This window comes from Ursus arctos, unplaced genomic scaffold, assembly GCF_023065955.2.
Source record: "Ursus arctos isolate Adak ecotype North America unplaced genomic scaffold, UrsArc2.0 scaffold_14, whole genome shotgun sequence".
NCBI classification, from domain to species: domain Eukaryota; kingdom Metazoa; phylum Chordata; class Mammalia; order Carnivora; family Ursidae; genus Ursus; species Ursus arctos.
In genome coordinates this window covers 49,077,101-49,102,598 of record NW_026622808.1, presented here as the reverse complement: position 1 = coordinate 49,102,598, position 25,498 = coordinate 49,077,101, and the positions used below count along the sequence as shown (strand labels likewise).

At 41.2% G+C, this 25,498-nt stretch overlaps 1 protein-coding gene across 1 annotated transcript in view; it reads right to left on the bottom strand.

Moving 5' to 3' along the window:
- TAFA1 (TAFA chemokine like family member 1) overlaps window positions 1–25,498 on the bottom strand; it is a 487,139-nt gene that overhangs the window by 100,322 nt on the left and 361,319 nt on the right. Inside the window, exon 2 of the mRNA XM_026501202.2 lies at window positions 8,979–9,119. Within this exon, the coding sequence (XP_026356987.1) occupies window positions 8,979–9,119 (141 nt within the window). The remainder of the gene's footprint in view (window positions 1–8,978; window positions 9,120–25,498) is intronic.

Below are 25,498 nucleotides of genomic sequence, written 5' to 3'. Positions count from 1 at the left end.
AGTTTGCCTTGAAAGAACAAGGGAGACATCGAACAGAGACGGTAATGAAGTGACCCTGCTGCTGTGTCGTGCATCCCTGATCCGCCACAGCAATTCATTATCTTGGTATTTCATTGTGTGTGGACAAGTAACAAATGGTGGAACCAAAATAGGTCATCTTCCCTGTCCTCTAAAATGTCTAATATTTGTGAATAAAAATAAGGGCCTAAGTGTTTTTATACAGTGTTTGCTCTGGAAGGTCCCTAGATGATTTCCAAACTGCAGTTGAGCCTGACATGTCACGGAGATATTATAAATCACATTACTACCAAAACCCCCTGTGCAATGTTTGGTTAGCCAGTCTTAAGAAAAAACACTGAGCTATTGGCATAGGAATTATCAGTCAGTCTCAAAAGACCTCAAGTGCATTCCTGGAAACAAAAACAAAGACATAGTCCATATAGTTATACCAGCATGGCCCAAAGTCCATTTAATGGAACCTTGGGTCTATAGGGTACAAGTAAGGGTTACAGAGAAAAAGGTTCTTTAGTCAAAGAAGCCTGGGATATAATAGGTCCATGTTCAACAAGTTTCTTGTCTGCAGAACTTCTCAGAGCCTTTAATATGCAATCATATATTGGAAGGCTAAGAAGGGGCTATTATATGCAGTATTTCTCATATATTTCATACTATTCTATAGAAAACTATTGCTGAATTTCAGATTTGCCTCAGTTCTCAGACTCTTTTCTCCACCATGGCTATCTCTAGGGAATATGATGGTATGTGGGCAAGAAAATTTTATCATGTATTTTCCAAAGGAGCAATTTCCAGAAGCAATTTGTATAGATATTCGGGTTCTGGAATCTCATATACTGCAACTTGAAAAAAAAATCCCAAGTCTCAATCTACCAAGAAAATCTTATTTTGTTAAAATTAGTTATAAACTGTGAAAGTGAATACAAACAATTGTTTGGAAAAAAAATAAATGAAGCCATTATATAGATAGATACCTTTAATATACCTTTTAAGCATTCATTGTCTCATCTCTCTTTGATCGCTCTTTTTCTCTGAACTGCCTCTCCTTGTTTCTCTTTGTATATCCTGTCTCACTGTCTGTCTTCTTCCTTGTAAGTCTGTTTTTCTGGGTCTGAGTCTCTGTGTATCTTGCTTGCTTACCTTATAGGCTATGTATGATGAGTCAAGAACAAAACATCCTCTTATATGGTGGGGTTTCGTCTTCACAGAAATAGGCCGGAGAATGAGGATTTTTTCATTATATTACCTGTACACTAATCCTAGTGACAAACAAAAAATGTGGGATTTCCATAGTTGTGAACATTAAGAAGTTCTGTGATGTAAAGTAGTCACTTTTGGCTGGTGTCCAGTATAAAAAAGACAGGAACACCAGGTAATGTTTGAAGCAATCCATCAGAGAAATGATGAGAATTTACACTGAATGAAAAGGAAAGGCCTATGAACTTATCACGTAGACTTTTCTTAATTAGAGTGATGCTCAAATCCCAAAGAACTTCTCTACCAACCAGTACTTATAAGGATGCTTTTCACATATTTGTCTAAGTCACAAATAGACATAAATTGCATGATAATAAAATCCTAAATAGAGAAACCGGCATGAGAATTTCTCCATAAAACAGTCATTTTATCCCCCCCCATGCCTTCAACAATGACGCTTCAGTCATTCTATATAATGGAAACCATTATGCTTCTAATTACTCCATGTCCATGACCTCAGAAAGGGCAATTAATCAGTCCTCTCTAACACAGAAAGGGAAGGGGCAGGTATGGCTTGCGAGACCGGATGTTTCTCAAAATATGCACACAGTTGGACTTTCTCCACCTTCTCACCCAGGGATTTTGTTATCTTACACGAAAGGCTTTGGAATAGAATGTGTATTTTTGCTACATCCTCGTCTGCCCCCGCTTGGTAAATAGGACCCTGGAGTCAGATAGCCCAGACTGGACTTTTGGCTTTGCCACTACTGGCTGCGTGATTTTGAGCAAGTCACAAAATTCCTATGCGGCAATTTTCTGACTGGCAAAATGGAATAATAGGAGATGCTTTTGGGAGTTAGGATTAGAATTAAATGAATGTACAGGCTTGCAGGACCTCAAAGAGGGGTATGGGGTGAGCCTTCAAGAACATTTTGGCCATCATTTTATCAAAGATAGTAAGGAAGGAGCCCTCCTTCTGGATTAGAGAATAATGAACAAAACACCAGACGCTGTGACTCCGTGCGATGAGTTAGTATCTGGTCAGAATAGTGCTGGGCACATATGCAACGGTATAGCGCTTTTCAAAATAGTTATAACTACCTATCACAAAATTTATGCTGTTGCGTGCTCCTTTTGGTATTTTCACTTATTAGACAATGAAAGATCATTTTTATTTTATTTTATTTTTTTTAAAGATTTTATTTATTTATTCGACAGAGAGAGACAGCCAGCGAGAGAGGGAATGCAAGCAGGGGGAGTGGGAGAGGAAGAAGCAGGCTCATAGCGGAAGAGCCTGATGTGGGACTCGATCCCGTAACACCGGAATCACGCCCTGAGCCGAAGGCAGACGATTAACCGCTGTGCCACCCAGGCGTCCCTGAAAGATCATTTTTAAACTCAAAGCCCACTCTTTAAAAATTTCTCCCAATATCCTGGTGTTCTACTTTGGGATAAGTTGCTAAGATTACACTGCAAAATTTTTGTCCCATTGTAAGTCATCTGGTCTCTGATTTTGAATCTTAAAATAATAGAATATATGCTTATTCTAAAATCATAGCTGTTTCTCCAATTTTGAAAACACTGTGGAAGGCAAGTGACCTGTAATTTCAGAGGCAAGTAAATAACAGCAATTGGAACACTGACATGGGAGATGCGCTATGTACAACAGGATAAAGTCAGGACAAATATGGTGTATGGATCGTCAACTGCTGTCATGGAGAGAAGCTGGTTTCTATCCATTTTTAGGCTTAGAAAGGGAAATGCACGAAACACTATAAATGTGTCCAAGTAGAGGAAATAGTTAGATAAATGGAAGTGTATCCACCCCTGAAACCCTACGTAGCTATTAACAATGTTTTTGAAGAATATGTTTTAAATTGTGGAATGTGTGCCACATGGTAAATGAAAAAAAGCTGTCGATAAAACAGTACTATGACATTTCAGTTCAATAAAATACCTACCATGTGAGTTTCTTTTTAATGATGGATTAAGCCTAAATGGACATGTACATGTTTTCTTACAAAGTAATGATAATCTCTGAGCAATGATATCATGTGTGACTTTAATGTATGTATTATTTCTGTAGTTTTCAAAATTCCTATAAGAAACATGCATTCCTGAAGATGACTCACCAGTGTTAGTGATATCCATGATAATTAGTTAGAAGCAGTTCCAGGAAAAGATGGTAGTTAAAATACCACTGTGTTCAATTAAAATGCAACAAAACTTTGTAAAACAGTGTGCCTTTCTAAGCATTACCCACACTTACGAGTAACATAGGAAAGAGACACCAACATTAGCGAGTATTTAATGGGAACCAGACATGACGCAAAACACACTGTACACATGACTTCCTTAATCCTCACTACAAGTTGGAATAATTATCATCTCCATTTCACAGCCAAGGAACAAATTAAAAAGCATATGTGACTTGCCCAAGGTAATTCTATTAGGAACTGGTATAGATGAGTTCCACTCATGTCTGTCTAATTGCACAGTTCGTGATCTTAATAACTACACTGGAATTATTAATTTATATCTATGCTTCATTTTTCATTCACATGTGGGGCTTTGGGCCATAAAAACAATTTTGATCACAGCAACACGGAGATTTTCTCATGCATGCCAGTGGATTCAAGGATTTTAGAAGAGTTGGGGCGCCTGGGTGGCACAGCGGTTAAGCGTCTGCCTTCGGCTCAGGGTGTGATCCCGGCGTTATGGGATCGAGCCCCACGTCAGGCTCCTCCGCTATGAGGCTGCTTCTTCCTCTCCCACTCCCCCTGCTTGTGTTCCCTCTCTCACTGGCTGTCTCTATCTCTGTCAAATAAATAAATAAAATCTTTAAAAAAAAAAAAAGGATTTTAGAAGAGTAGAATGCTCTAGAAACTGTACACCATCAGGTTGACACTATAGAATACCCTGTAATTTACTGACTTTTGCTTGGAAGAGACTAACAGCCCTCTTGCCTGAACCTACCACACTGAAGGATTCACAGTTTCCAAAGTCAAACAAACTTGTTCTGAGAGAATATTCCCACTATGTGGTTTAACTTCCAATAGAAACTTGGGGCCAGCTGCCATTTTCCCCTCTGCCAGAATAAACAATGTATTATTGCTCTTTGTGTTTTACGTCCAAATCCTGAAGGCAATGCTATTTCTAGATCATTAGAGATAAAAATGAACTGGAAACAAAATGGAGATTCATAATTAACAGACTCGAGGCTTTCTTTGGCAGACAACTTGCGAAACTATCATGGCTTTATAATGTTTGTTGGCTTCAAGGGCCAAGAGCTTCCTCCTGCAAGTGAGCGAAGTGGCAGTTCTAGCCTAACTATTTGTGTTTCCTGCACTGGAGGTGCCTTACCATGTCGACTGTGATCTGGAACAAATGAATAACCAGAGAGCAAGTTTTCGGCCTCAGCTCCACCGGCATGTGGGGCTGGGTAATACTTTGCTGTGGGGGCTATCCTGGGCATTAGGGTGTTTCGTAGGGTTCCTGGCCTTTACCCACCAGATGTGAATAGTATTCCCCTAATTGCAAGAGATGTCTAGACCAAAAATGCTCCAGATAGTGCCAAATGACCCCTGACAATGCACTAAGGGAGAATTTACTGACCATAGGATATTCCCAAACTTGGCTTTTTCACATCCTTTAGAAAAATAAGCTTGACCATACCATGGTACACAATGGGCAGCTGTACAGGCCCCATGTACAGCTCTCTGGCTGTGGTTGATTGGGCAAAGTTTAACGTGTGACTCAAGCTGAGCAGTCATATTTGGTCTTTTTGGAGAATACATTTAAAACACAGGAAGCAAGTCACATATGTTTGGGCTGTATTGTGATGCCATATGAGATCGGAGTTGGCACCATGGAAATGAAAGCTTCACACCAGACCCTGAGTTATAGGGATTCAAAAGCTAAAATCTTGGTTCAGTCTCATTATTCGTGTATAGAAATGCAACTGATTTCTGAGCATTGATTTTGTATCCTGCCACATTACTGAATTGCTCTATAACTTCTAATAGTTTGGGAGTGGATTCTTTTGGGTTTTCCATATAGAGTATCATGTCATCTGCGAAGAGAGACAGTTTGACTTCTTCTTTGACGATTTGGATACCTTTTATCCCTTTTTGTTGTCTGATTGCTGTTGCAAGGACTTCTAGTACTATGTTGAATAATAGTGGCGAGAGTGGGCATCCTTGTCGTGTTCCTGATCTTAAGGGAAAGGCTTCCAGCTTTTCCCCATTGAGAATGATATTTGCATCCCATTTACAATAGCACCAAAAACCATACGTTACTTTGGAATTAACTTAACCAGAGACGTAAAGGATCTATATTCTAGAAACTATAAATCACTCTTGAAAGACATTGAGGAAGACACAAAAAGATGGAAAAATATTCCATGCTCATGGATCGGAAGAATTAACATAGTTAAAATGTCCATGCTACCCAGAGCAATCTACGCTTTCAATGCTATCCCAATCAAAATACCAAGGACATTTTTCAAAGAACTGGAACAAATAGTCCTTAAATTTGTATGGAACCAGAAAAGGCCCCGAATCGCCAAGGAACTGTTGAAAAGGAAAAACAAAGCTGGGGGCATCACAATGCCGGATTTCGAGCTGTACTACAAAGCTGTGATCACAAAGACAGCATGGTACCGACACAAAACAGACACATAGACCAATGGAACAGAAGAGAACCCAGAAATGGACCCTTGGCTCTTTGGGCAACTAATCTTTGATAAAACAGGAAAAAACATCCAGTGGAAAAAAGACAATCTCTTCAATAAATGGTGCTGGGAAAATTGGACAGCTACATGCAAAAGAATGAAACTTGACCACTATCTCACACCATACACAAAGATAAACTCCAAATGGACAAAAGACCTCGATGTGAGACAGGAATCCATCAAAATCCTAGAGGAGAACATAGGCAGCAACCTCTACGACATCGGCCAAAGCAACCTTTTTCATGACACATCACCAAAGGCAAGAGAAACAAAAGATAAAATGAACTTGTGGGACTTCATCAAGAGAAAAAGCTTCTGCACAGCCAAGGAAACAGTCACAAAAACTAAGAGGCAGCCCACGGAATGGGAGAAGATATTTGCAAATGATGCTACAGATAAAAGACTGGTATCCAAGATCTACAAAGAACTTCTCAAACTCAATATGTGAGAAACAAATAAACAAATCATAAAATGGGCAGAAGATATGAACAGACACTTTTCCAAAGATGACTTACAAATGGCTAACAGACACATGAAAAAATGTTCAAAATCATTAGCCATCAGGGAAATTCAAATCAAAACCACACTAAGATACCACCTTTCGCCAGTTAGAATGGCAAAAATGGACAAGGCAAGAAACAACAATTGCTGGAGAGGATGTGGAGAAAGGGGACCCCTCCTACGTTGTTGGTGGGAATGCAAGTTGGTACAGCCACTCTGGAAAACAGTGTGGAGATCCCTTAAAAAGTTAAAAATTGAGCTACCCTATGACCCAGCCATTGCACTACTGGGTATTTACCCCAAAGGTACAGACGTAGTGAAGAGAAGGGCCATATGTACCCCAATGTTCATAGCAGCATTGTCCACAATAGCTAAATCGTGGAAGGAACCGAGATGCCCTTCAACAGATGACTGGATTAAGAAGTTGTGGTCCATATATACAATGGAATATTACTCAGCTATCAGAAAGAATGAATTCTCAACATTTGCTGCAACATGGACGGCACTGGAGGAGATAATGCTAAGTGAAATAAGTCAAGCAGGGAAAGACAACTATCATATGATTTCTCTCATCTATGGAACATAAGAACTAGGAAGATGGGTAGGGGAAGAAAGGGATAAAGAAAGGGGGGGTAATCAGAAGGGGGAATGAAGCATGAGAGACTATGGACTATGAGAAACAAACTGAGGGTTTCAGAGGAGAGGGGGGTGGGGGAATGGGATAGACTGGTGATGGGTAGTAAGGAGGGCACGTATTGCATGGTGCACTGGGTGTTATACGCAACTAATGAATCATCGAACTTTACATCAGAAACCAGGGATGTACTGTATGGTGACTAACAATATAATAAAAAAACATTAAAAAAAAAAAGCTAAAATCTTGGAAAAGGGAACCAGTCTGCACAGAGGAGAATGAGGGCAATAGAGATCAGAAGTACTGTGTCCCATGAACAAAGAAAGCAAGATGGCTGATGCTGAAAGAATTTGTGAATTCCATGAGGTTTCTGGTAACTAGACTCCCAGGATTCTATTTTCTTAAAAAAAATAACTTTACTTGGTCAGGCTTTAGTGTGTTTCTCTTTCTAATCTACCATACTTCATAATGGAAATATACAACACAAGCCAATCTAGAAGGTGTCCTGCTCCATCTGTTTCTAGAGGTAGAATGATGGATCCTGAGCCAAGAGATTCAGGTTCTATTTGCTACTGTGTGACCCTGAGCAAGCGACTCACTTGAGTCCTGATTTTCTCACTGAAAATCAGAGTCTTGATTTTCTTACTGAAGAATTTGAATCTCACCTTATACCTGGCTCTAAAATTATGAAAGATAATGACGGGGAGAGATACTTGTGGTCCTTCTGAACCGTGGACTCACTATTAACACATATAAAGTTGTTTTAAAGATGGTGGTCAAGACTTGGTATTACAGTCAGTTAGTCTGGGCCTAAGAGTCAGTCAAGCTACAGCTTGTCAACCATGTCATCCATGGGACCAATGGAACGTTACATAACCCTTCTGAGCCTCAGTTTCTTCATGTTTAAAATGGAAGGAAAGGCGTATCTGCTGCAATGATCCCTGTCTTCCGGCCTTCAAGTCCTTATAGGTCACTCCCACACTGACTGGTGATGATTGAAATAACCAACAGGTTGTTGTGGAAACAGTGAAGTATGACTTCTGAGGCTAGATTATAAAAAAGAAGGTCACTGTGGCTTCTATATTGTTCTCGTGGATTATTCACTCTGGGTGAAGCCAGCTGCCACCCTGCGAGGACACTGAGCTCCTACGGAGTGGTCCACACAGCAAGGAATTGAGTCCACCTGCCCACAGCCATGTGAGCGAGCCATCTTGAAACTGTCCTCCAGCACCAGTCAAGCCTTTAGATCTTGACTGCAACTGCGTGAGAGACCCAGAGCCAAACACAGTCAGCTAAGTGGAATTCCTGACCCACAGGAGCTATGAGAGAATGGCTGCTGTTTCAAGCTGCTGCGTTGTTGGGGGTCATTTGTGACACAGCAATAGGTAACTGTTCTAGGATTGTTGGGAGGAGTAAATAAAACAATGTGTGAGAAGGGTTTAGGACAGTGCTTGGCGCATGGCGAACATCCAGAGCACCTCTATTTGTTTATGAATGTATGTGAGGCACCCAGAGCAGAGTCCGGCACAGAGTAAATGCTCACCAAATACGCACTGAATAAATGTTAGGTCTTTAGTACCACTGACGCCATCATCATTATATAAAACCTCAATCCAAAATCACTTCCCCAATGAGCTGGACCCTCCAATTTCTTGAGAAATTATTTTACCTTAATCTTCTCTCAAAAACATTAAAATAAGCTATGTGAACGTCACACAACCAGAGAAACAAGAATTCTAACTATGCTGAAGACTGGCATCTGTACAACCTTCCAGGGCTTTGGACGCACCTTGTTCATTATGCCGGACCATGCGTAGGTGAAACAAAGAACATATGTATATTACAGGCAGTGAGCGCCTAGATAAACACCTAAAGAGAGATGTAAAAGCAGCTACTTACCATCGACACAGGAAGGTCTGTTTCTTGTCGTGCCAGCCACTTTTCCAGGTAGACAGGAACACTTGACTGTTTGCGACCGCTCCTCGATGCGATTCTTATTACAACATCTGTGCGCGGCGATCACTTCACATGTCCCTCCTTCTGGCAAGAGAGAAAGAACAGGGACATTGATTAGAAATAATTCAGTGGCCATGAACGCCTGTGGGGGCACGTGTGGAGGGGTAGGGGAAAGTGAGAGAAAATATAGAAATAGTTTCTATGAGACATGATCAGTGTGGGACTCTCTCCCATCCACTCTCTATAACACCTATCTACACGTGTCTACAAGACTATAGGCTAGGTATGCACAGCCCTGGAGAAGACAGGTATTACAGCACTATACTTCAAATGCAACAAAGAGCCCCAGTGAATAGCCCTCAAGGGGCGATGATTCTAGGCTGTATATACGGAGAAGCAGTGAAGCAAAGCATGCCTAGAGCCAACACAAAATAGTCTACCTGATTTAAGTGCGTTATATTTTGGGAGCTCACTCCTGTGTGGTCTTTCCATTTACACTTCTCTGAGCTCCCTTCCCTAATGACAAGCAACTGACACGCCGGTCATACAGAACTTGCAGCAGCAGGAAGACTGCCCAGAAATTAGCTCTCCCTCCCACTGCCTGCCCACTCTCTGGGGGGCTGAGTGAAAAACCTGGTTGGGGAGTCATTCCCAAATCCAGATCTCATCCAAAAATGATAGGAGGAATTGGTGGAAGAAAATAGGTATGTGCTTTAAATGGCATCTCAAATTACAGAGCTAGGCATCTGGCTTCATTTAATTATTACAGGTCAGCCATGCGTTCAACATTTATGGGCAACCTAATGTATGTCATTCTCCACTAGGTTCTTAATAGGTGCACGGCTGGTCTGTCTGAATGTTGGTGAGCATTCAGGTGGCTCTTGCCAGCCTGTAGGACAGTTCTTCAGGGGCACAAAAGATACTCCAAGTGACCGGAAACCAGAAATTAACTTTCTCAATATCAAGTTTTATGTTCAGGAAGAATGTATTTTATTTGACAAGAATGGACCCAGCACATTTAGGATTCAGTTGGCATAAATCCAGCAAGCATTTGTCAAGAAACCGCTATATACAAGTCACTGTGTTATAAATTGTCAGGGACATGTGTTCAGCCCATACATGGCGGGCCCTTAGGAAATACTGGATAAAAAAGAGAGGAGGGAAGGAAGAGAGGAGACAGGAAAGACTTAAGACCCAGCCTCATCCTATCCTGAGAATCCACAATATAAAACAGTGATTCTCAGAGTGGGTGGAGTAGTGGGGGATGGGCTGATTTTGCTATTCACCTACCCACTAGTGATATTTGGAGAAGTCTGGAGACATTTTTATTTTTTTTATTTTTTTATTTTATTTTATTTTTTTTATTTTTATTTTTTTTATTTTTTTTTTTTTAAGATTTTATTTATTTATGTGACAGAGAGACAGCCAGTGAGAGAGGGAACACAGCAGGGGGAGTGGGAGAGGAAGAAGCAGGCTCATAGCGGAGGAGCCTGATGTGGGACTCGATCCCGGAACGCCAGGATCACGCCCTGAGCTGAAGGCAGACGCTTTAACGACTGCGCTACCCAGGCGCCCCGAAAGACTTTAAACTATTTTATTTTTTTAAAAGATTTTATTTATTTATTCGACAGAGATAGAGACAGCCAGCGAGAGAGGGAACACAAGCAGGGGGAGTGGGAGAGGAAGAAGCAGGCTCACAGTGGAGGAGCCTGATGTGGGGCTCGATCCCTGAACGCCGGGATCACGCCCTGAGCCGAAGGCAGACGCTTAATGACTGCGCCACCCAGGCGCCCCTGGAGACATTTTTAATTGTCATTACTGGTGGAGGGTAGGTGCTACTGGCATCTAGCAGCTTCTGAAGGCCATGGACGCTGCTAAACATCCCACTGGGCACAGGGAAGATCCCACAACAAAGAAGTATCTTTTTTTTTTTTTTAAGATTTTATTTATTTATTTGACAGAGAGACAGAGAGACAGCCAGCGAGAGAGGGAACACAAGCAGGGGGAGTGGGAAAGGAAGAAGCAGTCTCCCAGCAGAGGAGCCTGATGCAGGACTCGATCCCAGAACGCTGGGATCACGCCCTGAGCCGAAGGCAGACACTTAACGACTGAGCCACCCAGGTGTCCCATCTGAGCCACACAGGCATCCCAACAAAGAAGTATCTTGTCCAGAATGTCATCAGTGCCCAGGTTGAGACATCCTGGTTTAATAGGAAAGAAACACAAGAATCTCTGCTTCAAGGCAGACTAATTCTGCCTCCCTTCAATGGGAAGGGAGAGTTTGGGCTTTCCAGCCAGCTTCTTCTAGTCTGAATTTCAGCTCTGCTGCTTACTGAGTGCTTCAGTTTCCTTGTCTGTAAAGTGGGAATAATATTAACACCTGTCTCACAGGGTTGCATGAGTATAAACCAACATAACACATGTATAGGGGTTAGCACTGAGCCTGATACATGCTAGAGAGTCCATATGTGCTCCCTATGATAATATCTGGTCATGATGATATATTTCCTTGGGAATGTCACCCTTCTCTCTGCCTAAGTAACTGGGCAAATACAGCTTTTCCTAGAATACTCCCTCCTACTCCCCATCCTTCCACCCACCACCCACAAGTCAAACGCACTCACTAACCAGTCTTTGAACTCAACGCAAAGGTCATCTGAGAACATCTCACTTCTACCAATGTTCGTTCTCTTGGCACTTTACACATTTCCTCACACAAGCGTATCCACAAGTCTGTGACCACAGGCATATTGAAAGCTTGGGCAGGGTCAAGGTCAGCCTTATTATCAACCACTGCTGGGGGTACACTACAATTGTTGGTGGAATGAATGAAGAAATAAGTGCATTGACTTAAAATTAACACCACAAAACAAGTACCAAGTACTTGTTTATGTCCGATCTGCGGACATAGATCGAAAGGGAGACCCATTTGTTTCTGAAGAATTCAAAAGGCTTCTAAAATTGGGAGTTGAAAGACAACTTCAACAGGCCATGATGAAGAAAAGCATTTCACTAATGTGAAAGGTTGGGGCATTTTTTTAAATACAACCTTTTAATTAATTATAGAATAGTCTTAGACTTATAGGCAATTTGTGAGGATAGTACTGCGAGTTCCTGTATGTCACACCCTATAATTTCCTACTTTTATTCCTCTAATATTAACATCTTACGTGAGTAGGCTAGGTTTGTTACAATTAATGAACCAACACTGCTGCATTAATTAAAGTCCATGCTATATTCAGATTTCCTTATTTGTACCTACTGTCTTTTTTTCTGTTCCAGGATACCATCCAGGATGCCACATCACATTTAGTTACTTTATCTCCTTAGGCTTCTCTTGGCTATGATAGTTTCTCAGACATTCCTTCCTTTTCGATGACCTTGACAGTTTTGAGAAGTGTTGCTCGGGTTATTTTGTAAACTGTCCCTCAGGTGGGATTTATCTGATGCTTTTCTTACGATTAGACTGAGGTTATGTGTTTCTGGAGGAAGACCACAGAGGAAAAGTGCCATTCTCATCATATCATATCAAAGGTACACACTATCAACATGACTTACCACTACTGGAGCTGACCTTGATCACTTGGCTAAGGTAGTGCTCGTCAGAGTCCCCCACTGTAACATCACTCTCCTCCCTGCCTTTCACACTGTCCTCTTTGGAAGGATGTCACTATGTGCAGTCCACACTTAGGGAGTAGAGAGTTATGCTGTCTCTCTGAGGTTCCAGTATCGACTAAAAGTACTGGGATTTCGTCTGCATGACAGATATGTCTCCTCCCTCCCATCTACTTACTTGCTCAATCATTTATGTCAGTGTGGACTCACAGATGTTTATTTTACACACTGGGTTATAATTCAATACTACATTATTTTGTTGCTCAGAATGGTCCTGCCCTGGCTGCTGTGAGCTCCTTCGGTTGGTTTCTGCGTCCTGTCTCCTTGTCCTGCCCCCTACCCTGACCTTTTTTGAGCACTTCTTTACTTTATGACACTACAGGGTGCCTCAGGCTGATCTTGTATGTGTCCTACCCCAGTCCTAGAACCAGATTTCTCTAAGGAGTTGGTCAGGGCATTTAAAAGAAGATGTTAGAGGAGATGGACCTAAGGACCTGGTATAGAATGAAATTGGAGAAAACCTCCCTCTCCAGAAAGAGTACTTGGTGTGATTCTGTTTCAGTGAGGCACTAATGGGGATTTTGAAGCCAAGAACTGATAGGATCTAGATACTGTTCAAGAGTGACCCCCCTGGCTGCCGTGTTAGGGAGGAATTAGAGAAGTGCAAGGTGGCAAAGCAGAAGAAACAAAGGCCAACGCAAAATTCTGAGCAGAAAGTAAGGGGGCTTAAACTTGGAACATGGGAAGAATGTCACACTGTTGCCACATGTCCTTCACTGGGATGAGAGTTAATGAAACAATAGGGCTAATCACACATTACACTCCTCAACCCAGACACCTGCAATCAGGTTGCTTTAACTTGTAATCGTCAACTCTGAGTACCCTTAGTCAATTCAGTAATTGCTGGTTCTATACTTCATGAAAATACCACCAATTTTAATGTTACTACTTGGCTTTAATACAAGACTGAAGCAATATTTATGAGTGAAAATGGCACAAGCTATAGAAAAGCTTCTAGGATATACCTTGAATCTCATTTGATTTTCAGTGAAGTCAATGACAGACATGCCAAATCATCCAAATTACCACCCTGAGTTAAACAATGTGAACAATGAGGCGGCCCCTGGGGGCCCAAAGCCAGTCTCGTCAAGCACTCTTGTCGATGAGCCAAAGGAACAGTTCCGGGTCGGCTCAGTGCTCCTGACATTTACTGAACTCCAATCGGATGTGCGCACTGTGCTTGGCACTTCGCCTACGTTATTTACAAACCTCCTGGTGACTGTAAAAGCTTTTGTCTCCTCTTTACAGATGAAAAGCTGAGACTCAGAGAGAGGTTGAATAACATTCCCCAAATTACACAAGTGTGAAGTGGTCTGCGGGACTCCAAAATTTCGCCTTTGTGCATCTTGTCACGAGCCGTCATTCTTTGTTGATGAAGAGCTTCCAAAAGGAAGTCAACGCTGTGCTTACAAAGTTTATCAAGGTTAAATATCCAACTCACTCTTCTTCCCCCAAATATATTCTGACCCCATTAGCTACCACTCTTCCCTCCATCGCTCTGCTCTATGGACACTGGTCTTCTTGTAGGCTATTGCCTGAACATGGCAGGCGTGGTCCCTCTCAAGGTTACTCTAAAACCAGGTAGGTGTTTCCCTAAATAAGAGGCTCATCTGGTCTTCTTGACAAGTTGAACTATGCCCCACCTGGGACACAGCAAATCTATGGCTCCCTCCCTCACTCTCTCCATATCTTTGCCCAAACGTCATTTATTTTTCAGAGTCTCACTTGACTACCCTATTTAAATCATAATTCTCTAGAAAGCATTCATGATCTCCCCTTATTTTGCTCCATGTCCTTACCTGTGTCACCTCCAGAAAATCTGTAATATTCAATTACTGTATGTAATTTATTTCTTATCCTATTGTCTCTATGTTCCTCCTCCCAATATAACCTCCTCAAGGATAGGGACTCCTGTTGTTTAGTTACTAAACATTGTCCGGCAGAGTTTAACAAGTGTTTAACAAGAGTTTAACAAGTGACACAGCTACATAACTAGTGGTGATAACTACAGTTTATACAGGAATTAACCACTTGACTACTTATTATGTTCCTGACACCATGATAGATACATTATAAACCTTTAATTCATTTTATGGTTACTAAAACCCAATGAGGTTATGATTACCCCCATCTTACAGGGGAGGCAACTGAGATGAAGAGCAGCTAAGAAACTAGCCCATGTTTTAACTACCCAGACACCTATTTCCTGGCAGCATGTGGACCACAGCCCAGATCCTCTGATTTCCTTTGCAGTGCACTTTCCCCAGTCCCACCCAGGCCTGGCATACATGCTGACATTTCTCTGAAAAGAGAAGGAGAACTCAGTGACTGGAAAGTGACAAGTGCTCCATTTTCATTAAAACCTTGTGTATAAAGTCAGTGACCCCAGACCATGTCTTCTTTGGGCTCACGGATGATGGATTTGCACACAGGAAGCCAGAGAGGTGTTGCTGTAAATAACAAGCTCATCTGGTCTTGACAGGTTCAACTACAGCTTCATCTTATACCAGCTGCTTGGGTATGCCAATGTGGAATATGCAATCAGGTCCTGGAGCCCATAGGACCCTAAAATTTAGAAAGTCTGATTAGACCTGTCATAGCCAAATCTCCTGAATCCAATGGTTTATATTTGTGACTGACCTAGCCATAGTCAACCAGAGAAAGTTAATCTTTCAATCTAGCCAGACCATGAAACTGTGGTCCACTGACTTGTGTTGGTGAAATAAAAATATTAGACAGTTGACAGGAAATGGCTCAGTTCTTTTATAACCATAGGGAAAGACTTTTTCAAGACCCTCTGGAACTGTAATCTTACTTACCTATTGTGTTCGTTAGCTGGCTGCTTGAAAAAGGGGACTGGAAACTAAAACATCTGCCAGCTTCGTCCCTGATGTGTAAGGTTTGTCATAACCCTTTCCGGAAACTAGAAAATTGTTCCTTTAAATCTGTTTTATCTGCATTTTAAAGATTACCTAGTGAACTGTCCTTTCAAACCTAACTGCCAAGGTTATTGCAAAATCATAATGATAATATTTGTCATGTAAATGTCTCTCAGACTTTGCTTTGGTGCCAACGCCAATCCATTCCTAAATTTCATCTCAATCCAAGTCGAAATGATTTCAAGATGAGCTATGGCCTCTCAAAGCAGTTATTTAAGTGCTCAGAAAATTGAGCTTCCCTTTTTTGCTTATGGATTATCTGGAAAATGGCTTCTTTTCTGGATTTCACCCAACATCTGTAGCTCCAGCAAACACAACGGAGAGGTAACCTATTAGCTAATGACAAAGAATGTGGCATAAAGAACAAACAAGTATAAAGGTTGTTTGTACTATTCAAATTTTCCAGATTATTGCTCGTATCATCACTTGACTTTGTCTATGGGAAACCTCTAAGATAAAATATAAGAAATTAGCCTCATACCCTAAATCGCATTTTATAAGGGATCCCATCGTTCTTTTATATTAGAAGGTAAATGCAGCAATTACCCAGCTAACACAGGTCAGTTGAAAGATGTTAGATACGTTAGATGAACATCAATTTCTGTTCCCCCTCTACCACAGATTTTCTAAGTGGTGGCCTTGCTTCTCACTCCCTTTGTCCATGTTCACCCAAGTGGCAATGGCCAAGTTCCCTGCAGGGAAGCTCCATGGGGCAGCTCTCCACTTTCCTTTCTGCTTTTTCTCTTGTGTTTGTCAGTCCTCTGAGTACATTATCAAAACCTATTTTTAACAGGAAGAGAAAGTTTCTAATATCCAAAAAAGGGGGAAAAAAAGACAGCATTCCAAGATTATTTCTGGCAGCAGCAGCGCTCTCTGAGCTGGAGAAGTTAAAAAAATGCCAAGCCCAATATGCTCCTAGCAATGATCCCTCCTTCCCAGCTCAATGCATCACTGTCTTGCCCAGCACAAGCGAGGAAACACAAAGAAGATGAATTGCTAAGGGTAACGTTTCTCTTAAAAAAGTCCCCACTGATGACAATGATATGTCAAAATAGAAAGAGATGATGAGTTTAGAAATGACTGGCAAGCAGATGGCTAAAACTTTGAAGGCTGGCATCATGAAACAGGGTTTTCCCCCAGAATGGTCATCTAAGAGAGCTCATGCCAAGCCACTGGATTGCTCTGGGCTACAAACTGGGTCAGCCATGTAAGAATGGACACTGACGGGAAACTGCTAACGTCTGATCCTTTTCATCTGCCAGGGAACTTGACATTTAGTAGTTTAGTGTGGTGTTGATGGCTTCATGTCAAAGACGATCCATGGCTAAGCAATTCAAAATTATCACACCACCAGGTTTTCTGGGAAAGGAAATGCTAGGGAAGAGTATAAAGTTGAAATAGACGAGAATAATCTTAAAAATAAAAAGAGACTATAAGTCTAAACCCTATATTTTATTTTTATTTTATTTATTTATTTATTTTTGCCCCTATACCCATCATTCAGGTCTTTAGGTGTCCTTGAACCATACTGGCAGTTAGATTCCCCTGCTATATGATTCTACAACCTCACATTCTCCCACAATATTATTCACAATGTATTATTTTGACATTTTCAAATACTCTTTTGCTTTTCCTCTAAAGGGTAAAGGCAGCAATTTTTCTTTTTTATCAGTCTATCCCTAGTACTCAGCTTGGAATCTGACCTATGTTTGGTCTGTAAATATTTGTTGAATGAATGAACCTCTTCCCTGAAGACTAGCTTTGGGTCCCCATGGTATGATCTCTTCACAAGCCAAACCTCTTTTGTAAAATATCTCCCAACAGGAGTGTTTGGTTCACTGCTTGTCTATCCTGTTGGGCTGGACACTCCATGATAGTAGGGACCACATCTTGTTTACTTCTTTATCCCTAGCGCCTGGCATAAGAGTAGGAATTCACACATTTGCTAAATGACTGAATGATGGATGGATGGATGGATGGAAGGAAGGAAGGAAGGAAGGAAGGAAGGAAGGGAGGGAGGGAGGGAGGGAGGAAGGAAGGAAGGAAGGAAGGAAGGAAGGAAGGAAGGAAATAAGGAAGGCAGGAAGGAATCAGAAGAACAAAGAAGGAAGGGAAGAAGTGAGGGGGAGAAAGAGTAAGCAAAGAGGAAATAAAAGGAGGGAAAAGAAGAAAGACTAAATATAAATTAATTCTCTTTAGGGGAACTTTTCCTATTTAAAGATTTGTTACGTGATCTTTTAAGAAAATGAACTTGAATGATAGATGTAGCTTTTGCCAAGAAGTGACCTTTTAATACACCTTCTAGAAAAATCCTCTCGGAAATTTGGTTTGGGGTACAGCCAAATGTACAAAAGACAAGCTTTTTATTCTGCACAAAATGACTGGAACATGAAATAGCAATTAAGAGTAACCATAAGGAAACTTCAGTCCTCATTAAAAGTTAAGCCAGGATATATCTGCTTATAGTCGAGGGCAACTTTTGGAGAAAATGAAGAAAATGTAATCAAGGAATGTTAAGACTGACATCATTATTCAGAACCTTCTACTTTCACTGCATTGTAAATGGTCCCTCTCTTTAAAAGCTGTTCAGTCTAAGACAAAGCACAGATTTTTTTGAGATTCACTTTTATAGGATGTTTTGATCAAGGCCTTATAAATAGTTCTCTTGGAATGTATTGTAGTGGATGTTAGAAATGCATATTTAAGACTCTGTTAAAAATGCTTTATTGACCCAGTAGACTGGAAGGAAGCTCCAAGTGTCTCTGTCTGTAAATCACTGACAAGAGAGACACTAATGGATCCTTAAGCATGTTTTGGTCAAGGAGGACAAAATGGCTGCTTGATTTGTTTATGCTTCAGATTAAACAAATTACCATCTCCTCTCTCCTAGGGCTCTGGGGTATGTAGAAAACAGATGAATGTAGGAAAAAAGAACAAATTCAGGGCTGGGCAGCCCTGTTTGAGGCAATATAGCATAATGAATAAGATCACAGATTCTAAAGTTAGGCTGCCAAAATTAGAGTTAGGCTGGATCTGTAGCTTCCAATCATTTTCCATGCTGTGCCTCAAGGTTCTCATCTATAAAATGTGGATAATAATAACATTAATTTCAGTCGTTCTGAGGACTAAGAGAGTATAAGAATTAAATAAGTAGAGGCAGTTATAATAATACTTCTCTCAGAGTAAACTCTGAAAGGTATTCTGCTGTTAGTAATACCGTTGAAATCAGGATTATGACTGAGAAAAAATTTGAACCTTTCCAGTTTTTCTTTTGTTTCACTAACATGGACCATTCCTCACACCTGTATTTCTACTCTCAGTCCAGGCCAATGACTGGGAAACATTTAGACCCCGCTCTTTCCCTAAATGAGATCGCTAAAAGTAATGTAATACTGCGATACACTTATCACCCATCCCCCAGATTTCTCCTTTATTTCTTTAAGGAAGAAAAGGGCTTATACATTGCATATGCTGAAACTCTACTGTAGAAATCATTTTAAAGAACTGCTCTAACAACATGGAAATAAAGTTTACCCAAAGATACACCAATGAGCTCATACAAAGAACACCTTTGATTCTTTAGTGTTCTTTAAATACTACAGAACTTTGACGCTTTTCCAACAAGGATGCCTTGGATAGCATTAGGGAGGGCAACCCAAGTGATGGTTTGGATATCTGATGATGGAGAATAAATACCTTGTATTCTACTATTCTGATGAAGGCCAAGGTTAGAATGAAATGGGGCTTTTAGAGGAATAGCTATGTCCACTGCTGCCCTCGAAGGTACAGGATTATTCATCTAAGTCCCACTTGGATCTCCCCCAACTTTTTGCCTAAACTGAAATCCCTGGTCCAGCTGAGTGATAGGTTATCAGGATTTTCTTCTCTATTGCTAGCCTTCAAGGCATGGAATGATATGGAAGCAATTTCTAGCAAAGAGACAGGTAACCCAACTGGGGATGTACTGTATGGTGACTAATATAACAAAATAAAAATTATTAATCAAAAAAAAAAAAAAAGAGAGACAGGTAACCCTATTTTACATGAGCAACTCCTCTGGCTGTGTTAATTTCCCTAAAATTACATGAAACACTGACCTTAAAGGTTGAATATTGAAATGATACTTCAGATAACTGTATTACCAACTGGGTGACTAGGAACCAACTGTATTACCAACTGGTTACCAACTGGGTGACTAGGAACAAGGTGTAATCTCTAAACTCTGGTCCCTCATAAGGAAAATGCCCAACTCTACCAGATAGAATTAGAAAGTTGTCTATTAATACACCAAATAACACACAGTAGTCAGACTGTAAATAACATCTAACATTCTTATGGTTAACATGAAAAAGTGAAACCCGGTTTTAAAGACGACACTGGAGGCAGTTACTTCCCGCACGAGTTTTGATGGAAGGATGGAATCGTGAAAGGCTGAAAGATGGAAGAATTTACCTTTCAGCCTCCAGCACCTCATGTCCAATGTCTGAACCGTTCATGCAATTGTGGGTCTGATGTGCTCTCTTTACTGGATCCTTGCCTTTCTGCTCTTATGTCTTTATTCATTTTTTCTCTGTGTTTCCTCATGGCATTTAGTTAATGGCATACAAGTAGGAATACTCTCTGAGATCAAAGTCCAACAACAATTATAAACTTGTTTTATTCTCTTAAAATGAGATTCTTCGATTGTCCTTAGCAGGTGAGTATAGTAGATGCTAATAGGAACATGGGTGGTAATTATACATAAACTCCACTAGGAAAACATAAAAGTGTAGCCAACAAAATAAAGCAGGCAATGCGATGACTCCAGACCCATCACCTTTAAACCGTAACTGTTGCCATTTTTTCCTCAAGCTAAACAACAACAACCAAAATGCCCATGGAATATCATTTCTGATTTGGCTGAGAAGCAGACACAAAAAGACTAAGATACACTTTGCGACAATCAAGGAAGAAAGTGGCCGTAAAATGCTTTCCTCTGAGGAAGCATTCTCACTTTCGGCTCCGATGCCCACCAGTGGGTCCCCCTGCTGAGTCAGGAACGGATCTTAAATTGCAGCTTCTTGCTTTTGTATCCGTAGGAAAACCACAGGAATATCCGTTTCCATCCATGGGCTAATTACTCCCCAACTCCTAATTGAATTCTTAAGCGTTATGGAAATCTGTTCCACAAACATTAAAATTAGCATTTTGCATCTACTGAATTTTATAATTAAGGCTCCTGTCAGGAAGCGGTCTCCGCAGTAGTGAGGGCTGGGATGTCTGTGAGTCCCCGAGGGTCCACGTGTGGGACAATGGTTAAGCGTACAGTGTTCAAGTTGGATTTTGGAGCTCTGTTGACTGAGCTGAAATAACCGCCTTCCCCCTTTATTAACTGTATTTACCTCAGGAAAATCACGTAAGCTTTTCATTCTTAGTTTTATCATCTGTAAAATGGGGAAGGTGATAGTACTTTCAGGATGAGGATGTTGTGAGGATCGGTGAGTGAATGCTGGCAAAGCACTTAGAACAGCGCCTGAAGTGTAAGAATAATGCAATTTCCTGCTATTAATATTCTTGCTATTATTAGTTTTAGCTGTGGCAGCCATCAGAACTGCTAAATGACTCTCTCTGGCTCTTTCCCTCCTGGGCTGACTGGTATTCTTAGCCCCCTTGTGGGAGGTGGGGCCATGTGACTATTTCTGCGCTCAGGGAAGTCACTTATCACTTCCATGCTGTTTTTAATTCCCTATGCAGGACTCTCCCCAGCTCTCTTCCTGCTGGTGGGACAACCCAGAAATATTTTAGATCACGGATTGGCGAACTTTCCCTGTAAAGGTCCAGAGAGTAAATATTTTTGGCTTTGTAGGCCATCTGGTCTCTGTGGTTAACTACTAAACTGTGATTTTATCACGAAAGTAGCCATGAACAATACATAGACAAATGAGTGGGGCTGGCTGCTGGTAACATGTTATTTATGGAAACTGAAACTTGAGTTTCATGTAATTTTTATGTGTCACACAATATTCTCTTGAGGGTTTCTTTTAAAGCCATTTAAAGAGGTGCAGGCTATCTTGAGGTCCTTGGTGGTGCAAAACGGTTGATGGACCAGACAGGACCTCTGGGCCATGGTTCGCCCTCCCTCGTTCCCTTGTCTTAGGTGGTGGCTGCTTGAGCAAGTCTAGTCGTGAGTGACTTCTACAAACACAGCCCCCCTGTTGAACCACAACAGGCAGGGTGCCCGATCAAGAAATAAAACTTTGTTGTTTTAAGCCAACAAGATTTGGGGGAGGTTTGTTGGTCAATCTGTAGGTTAGCCTAATCTGCCTAATAAATTATTCTTTCAGATGATTAAAGTCGAAGACGTCTTTTACCCCCATAAGCGTGTTTAAATAACTTCTATAAATATATTTAATGGTAATAGGGTGGCAGCATCTCCAAGGCTTGGAGATTTCACCCGTGAAATACAGCCTTTCGAATCTTCACCTTCCTTGGAGAACCAGAACGAGATAGAACTGCTTAGCTTCCTCTGTGCTTATGCCTTATCCGAGCCAAGAATCTGGCCCCTGCCATCTTGATATTTTATCGGGTGAGCTGAGAGGTAATAATAAAAGTATGTATTTATTTATATCATGAACTTGTGCCTCACATTCACAGCCAGAGAGAGCAGAAGACACACATTGGGAGGGAAAGAAGACAAACAGAAACTCTGATTTGTGTTACGCATTGTAGAAGTCATTAACCATGACTCAGGTAGAAAAACTTATTACTTTTCTTTTTGACACTGATGACAATTTAATAGTATTTGACTCTACCAAGTTATATACAGCGTCCAGAGGCACTGAAAGGGACTGTTTATCAAGATGATAAACAAGGTTTCATTTTGTCCCTGGCTGCACGGATCTGATCAGAAGTCTAAGGCCATCGGAAATCACTTCGTCTGGGCACCAGGCAGACATTAAGCTACTCGGGGCCGTCTGCACTTGAAATGAGCTTCACTTAATGGACCTTCTCTGAGCAGGTCAGCGCTAAGGGAGGTATATGTGCAGAAGCGTGAGAGCACCGGGGCATGCAGTGTGGACCTGAGGGCTGAGGGAAGGGTATCAGTCCTACTAAAAATCCCACTCTCTGGAAATCCCATACTTAACAGATTCCAAACCACAGAGCCTAGTTCTGCCTTCTGGGTTGGGGAAAGCAGGCTGGATAGATTTTCAACATGCCAGGAGTGTAGAATGAGTTTGTATGGGTAGGTATAATAAACACCTAGAAAATAAGTGGTTTTTCTTAGTGTTACTACTAATACTTCTGTTAGCTGTGGGAGCCACGAAGGCCATGAGTCATTTCTACTCTGTGGTAGGCCCCTGTTCTTTCTGCCTGCCCAGCAGATATTCCCACTTCTACTGGTGAATGCCTCTTGGTTTTCCAGGAGAAGCCAATGATCTTCTTCCCTATTCCCAGATCTCAGAGTTTTGGAGATGTTGATTCTATCCCCAGTTCAGGAGAAGCCACAAGACTTAGGACTAGCAAAGTGGACCCTGTGTTCTCTAGTGACCAAGGGATTGCTATAAGGGCCGGTACCTGGCCTAAGCCATACACAATGAGAGCCAATTGTAAAACAGTTATTCTTGGGAAAAGAAAATTTTTTCAACGAGGGCTTCTGATAAAGAGATGTAAATTTGGAGCCTACCACGATCTTAGTATAATGATAGAAAAGCCTCAGATGAATGGAGCCAACACAGAGGTAAGCCAAGTGGAAAAGCGCAGTGTTACCTGGCACTGTTGATCATGCTGCTTGATGCAACTGTGCCTGAAGGTGGAGGCTGAACTTTAGCCAGTACATGCCTTCTTTAAAAAGAAAAAATTAGTTTAACTTAAATTTTCTTCTACTTGCAATAAAAAGAATCATGAAGTACAGTTATAATACAGGCATCAAAAGATTCTCTGCAATTACGTCTGTAATTATCTTTTCTTCCTTTCTTTGAACTTTGCTATATGCAGGACTCTGTGTTAGGTACTAGAACTGAACTAGATACCACCCTAAGTGCCACCTCTTCAGGGAAGCCTTCCTAACTTCCCTAATTAGATCACTCATATTTTCTCCCTCCCATTCTTAACGCTCAGAGCACTGTGACATTTTTCCCTTCCGTATATTAACAACTGAATTTCACATGTGTTCAACAAATACTTTTCATGACTCTCTGTGTCCTCTGATTTGTAAAAAGCTATATGAAGCAGGGGCCATAACTGTTTCCATTGACTGTGGTATCCTAAATGCCCAGCACAATGCCTAACTGGGGAAATCATGTTGCCAACTCAATACTTCTCTTCTTTTTCAGAGAACTAGAACAATAATTTTCAGCAGAGTGGCCAAATGCCCACACATTCAAAAATATTTTTGTTCTCCTTTTAGCTATGGATGGAAACATGACATAGATCTTATCAACGGGCTACAAATTAAAGTCTGGTGAGGCTCTCTAGGAAGACTTTGCTTTCTTGACATATTAACTACCCCTACCTATTTACCATGTTCTGCTTCCTGCCTGAAATGCAGTCTTGCTGGCTGGACTACAGTAGCCATCATGTGCCAAAGAGAGAAAGAAAGGCAAAAAAAAAAAAAAAAAAAAAAAAGGAAAGCCAAGAGAATCACAGAGACTTTAACCTTGAGAGGTTTTGGCCATTGAACCAATGTCACAAAACTCTACTTTCAATTATTTCATTGCATGAGAAAAAATAAACCACCTGCCAAACTGTTTAAGCTGCCCATTAGTTAGGGTCTCTGTTATTTGAAAGAAAATGCAAACAGGCATTTCCGGTAGTGAGGACAAGTTGAATGAAGGGCCAAGGATGGGGACAGTGAGAATTTCTAGAATGGACCCCTTTTATACCCTATATATTCTCCTCCCATTCCGTGAGGGTAAATTTTTGAATTTTTTTAAAGATTTACTTATTTGAGAGAGAGAGAGAGAGAAAAGAGAGAAAGATACTGAGCAGTGCAAGGGGCAGAGGGAGAGAGAGAGAGAGAAGCCTCAGGCAGACTCTCCACTGAGCCCAGAGCCTGACACAGGGCTGGGTCCCAGGACCCCGAGATCATGACTTGAATGGAAATCAAGACCCAGCTTCTGAATGGACTGAGCCACCCAGGCGCCCCAATGAGGGTGGAACTTTTAAAATATAGATGTTAGGGGCACCTGGGTGGCTCAGTTGGTTAAACATCCTGGGATCCTGGGTCCCCTGCTCAGTGGGGAACCTGCTTCTCCCTCTGCCCCACCCCCCAGCTCATGCTTATGCCTGCACTCTCTTTCTCTCTCTCTCTGAATAAATAAATAAAATCTTTAAAAAAATATAGAGACTTCAGAACAGAATATGGCAAAGCTGATAGGGTGTTCCTCCTATAATTAGGCTACATTATGTGGCAAGGATAATGTGATGTCCCACCATGGTTATCTCTACCTTTATCTCTGTAGACTCTTGTTAGTATACACTAGGGAGACTCTCCATGGCTAGCTTTGAAGAAGTTTACATGGCAAAGAATTGAGGGTGGCCTCTATGAGCTGAGAGGGACCCCTGGCTGGATGTCACACAACCACAAAGAGATGAATTCTGCCAACAACCTAAGGGAAGTTGGGAGTGGATATTTACTCAAGGCATCCTCTGTGGAGGGTCTATGTGTCTGTCATCTCATACCTGTCTAGTACATATTCCCACAAATGATGAGGGATTAGTTAAGTAATTTCAGGTAAAAAATTGTCTATTACATTTGGTGTTTGATTCCAGTTACCAAGAATATCTTCCAAGAATTAACAGCCTCTATAAGATTTATACGAATATGAAAACATATGTTTTGGTCTTGAAGAATCTGTTCAGGGAAGAATA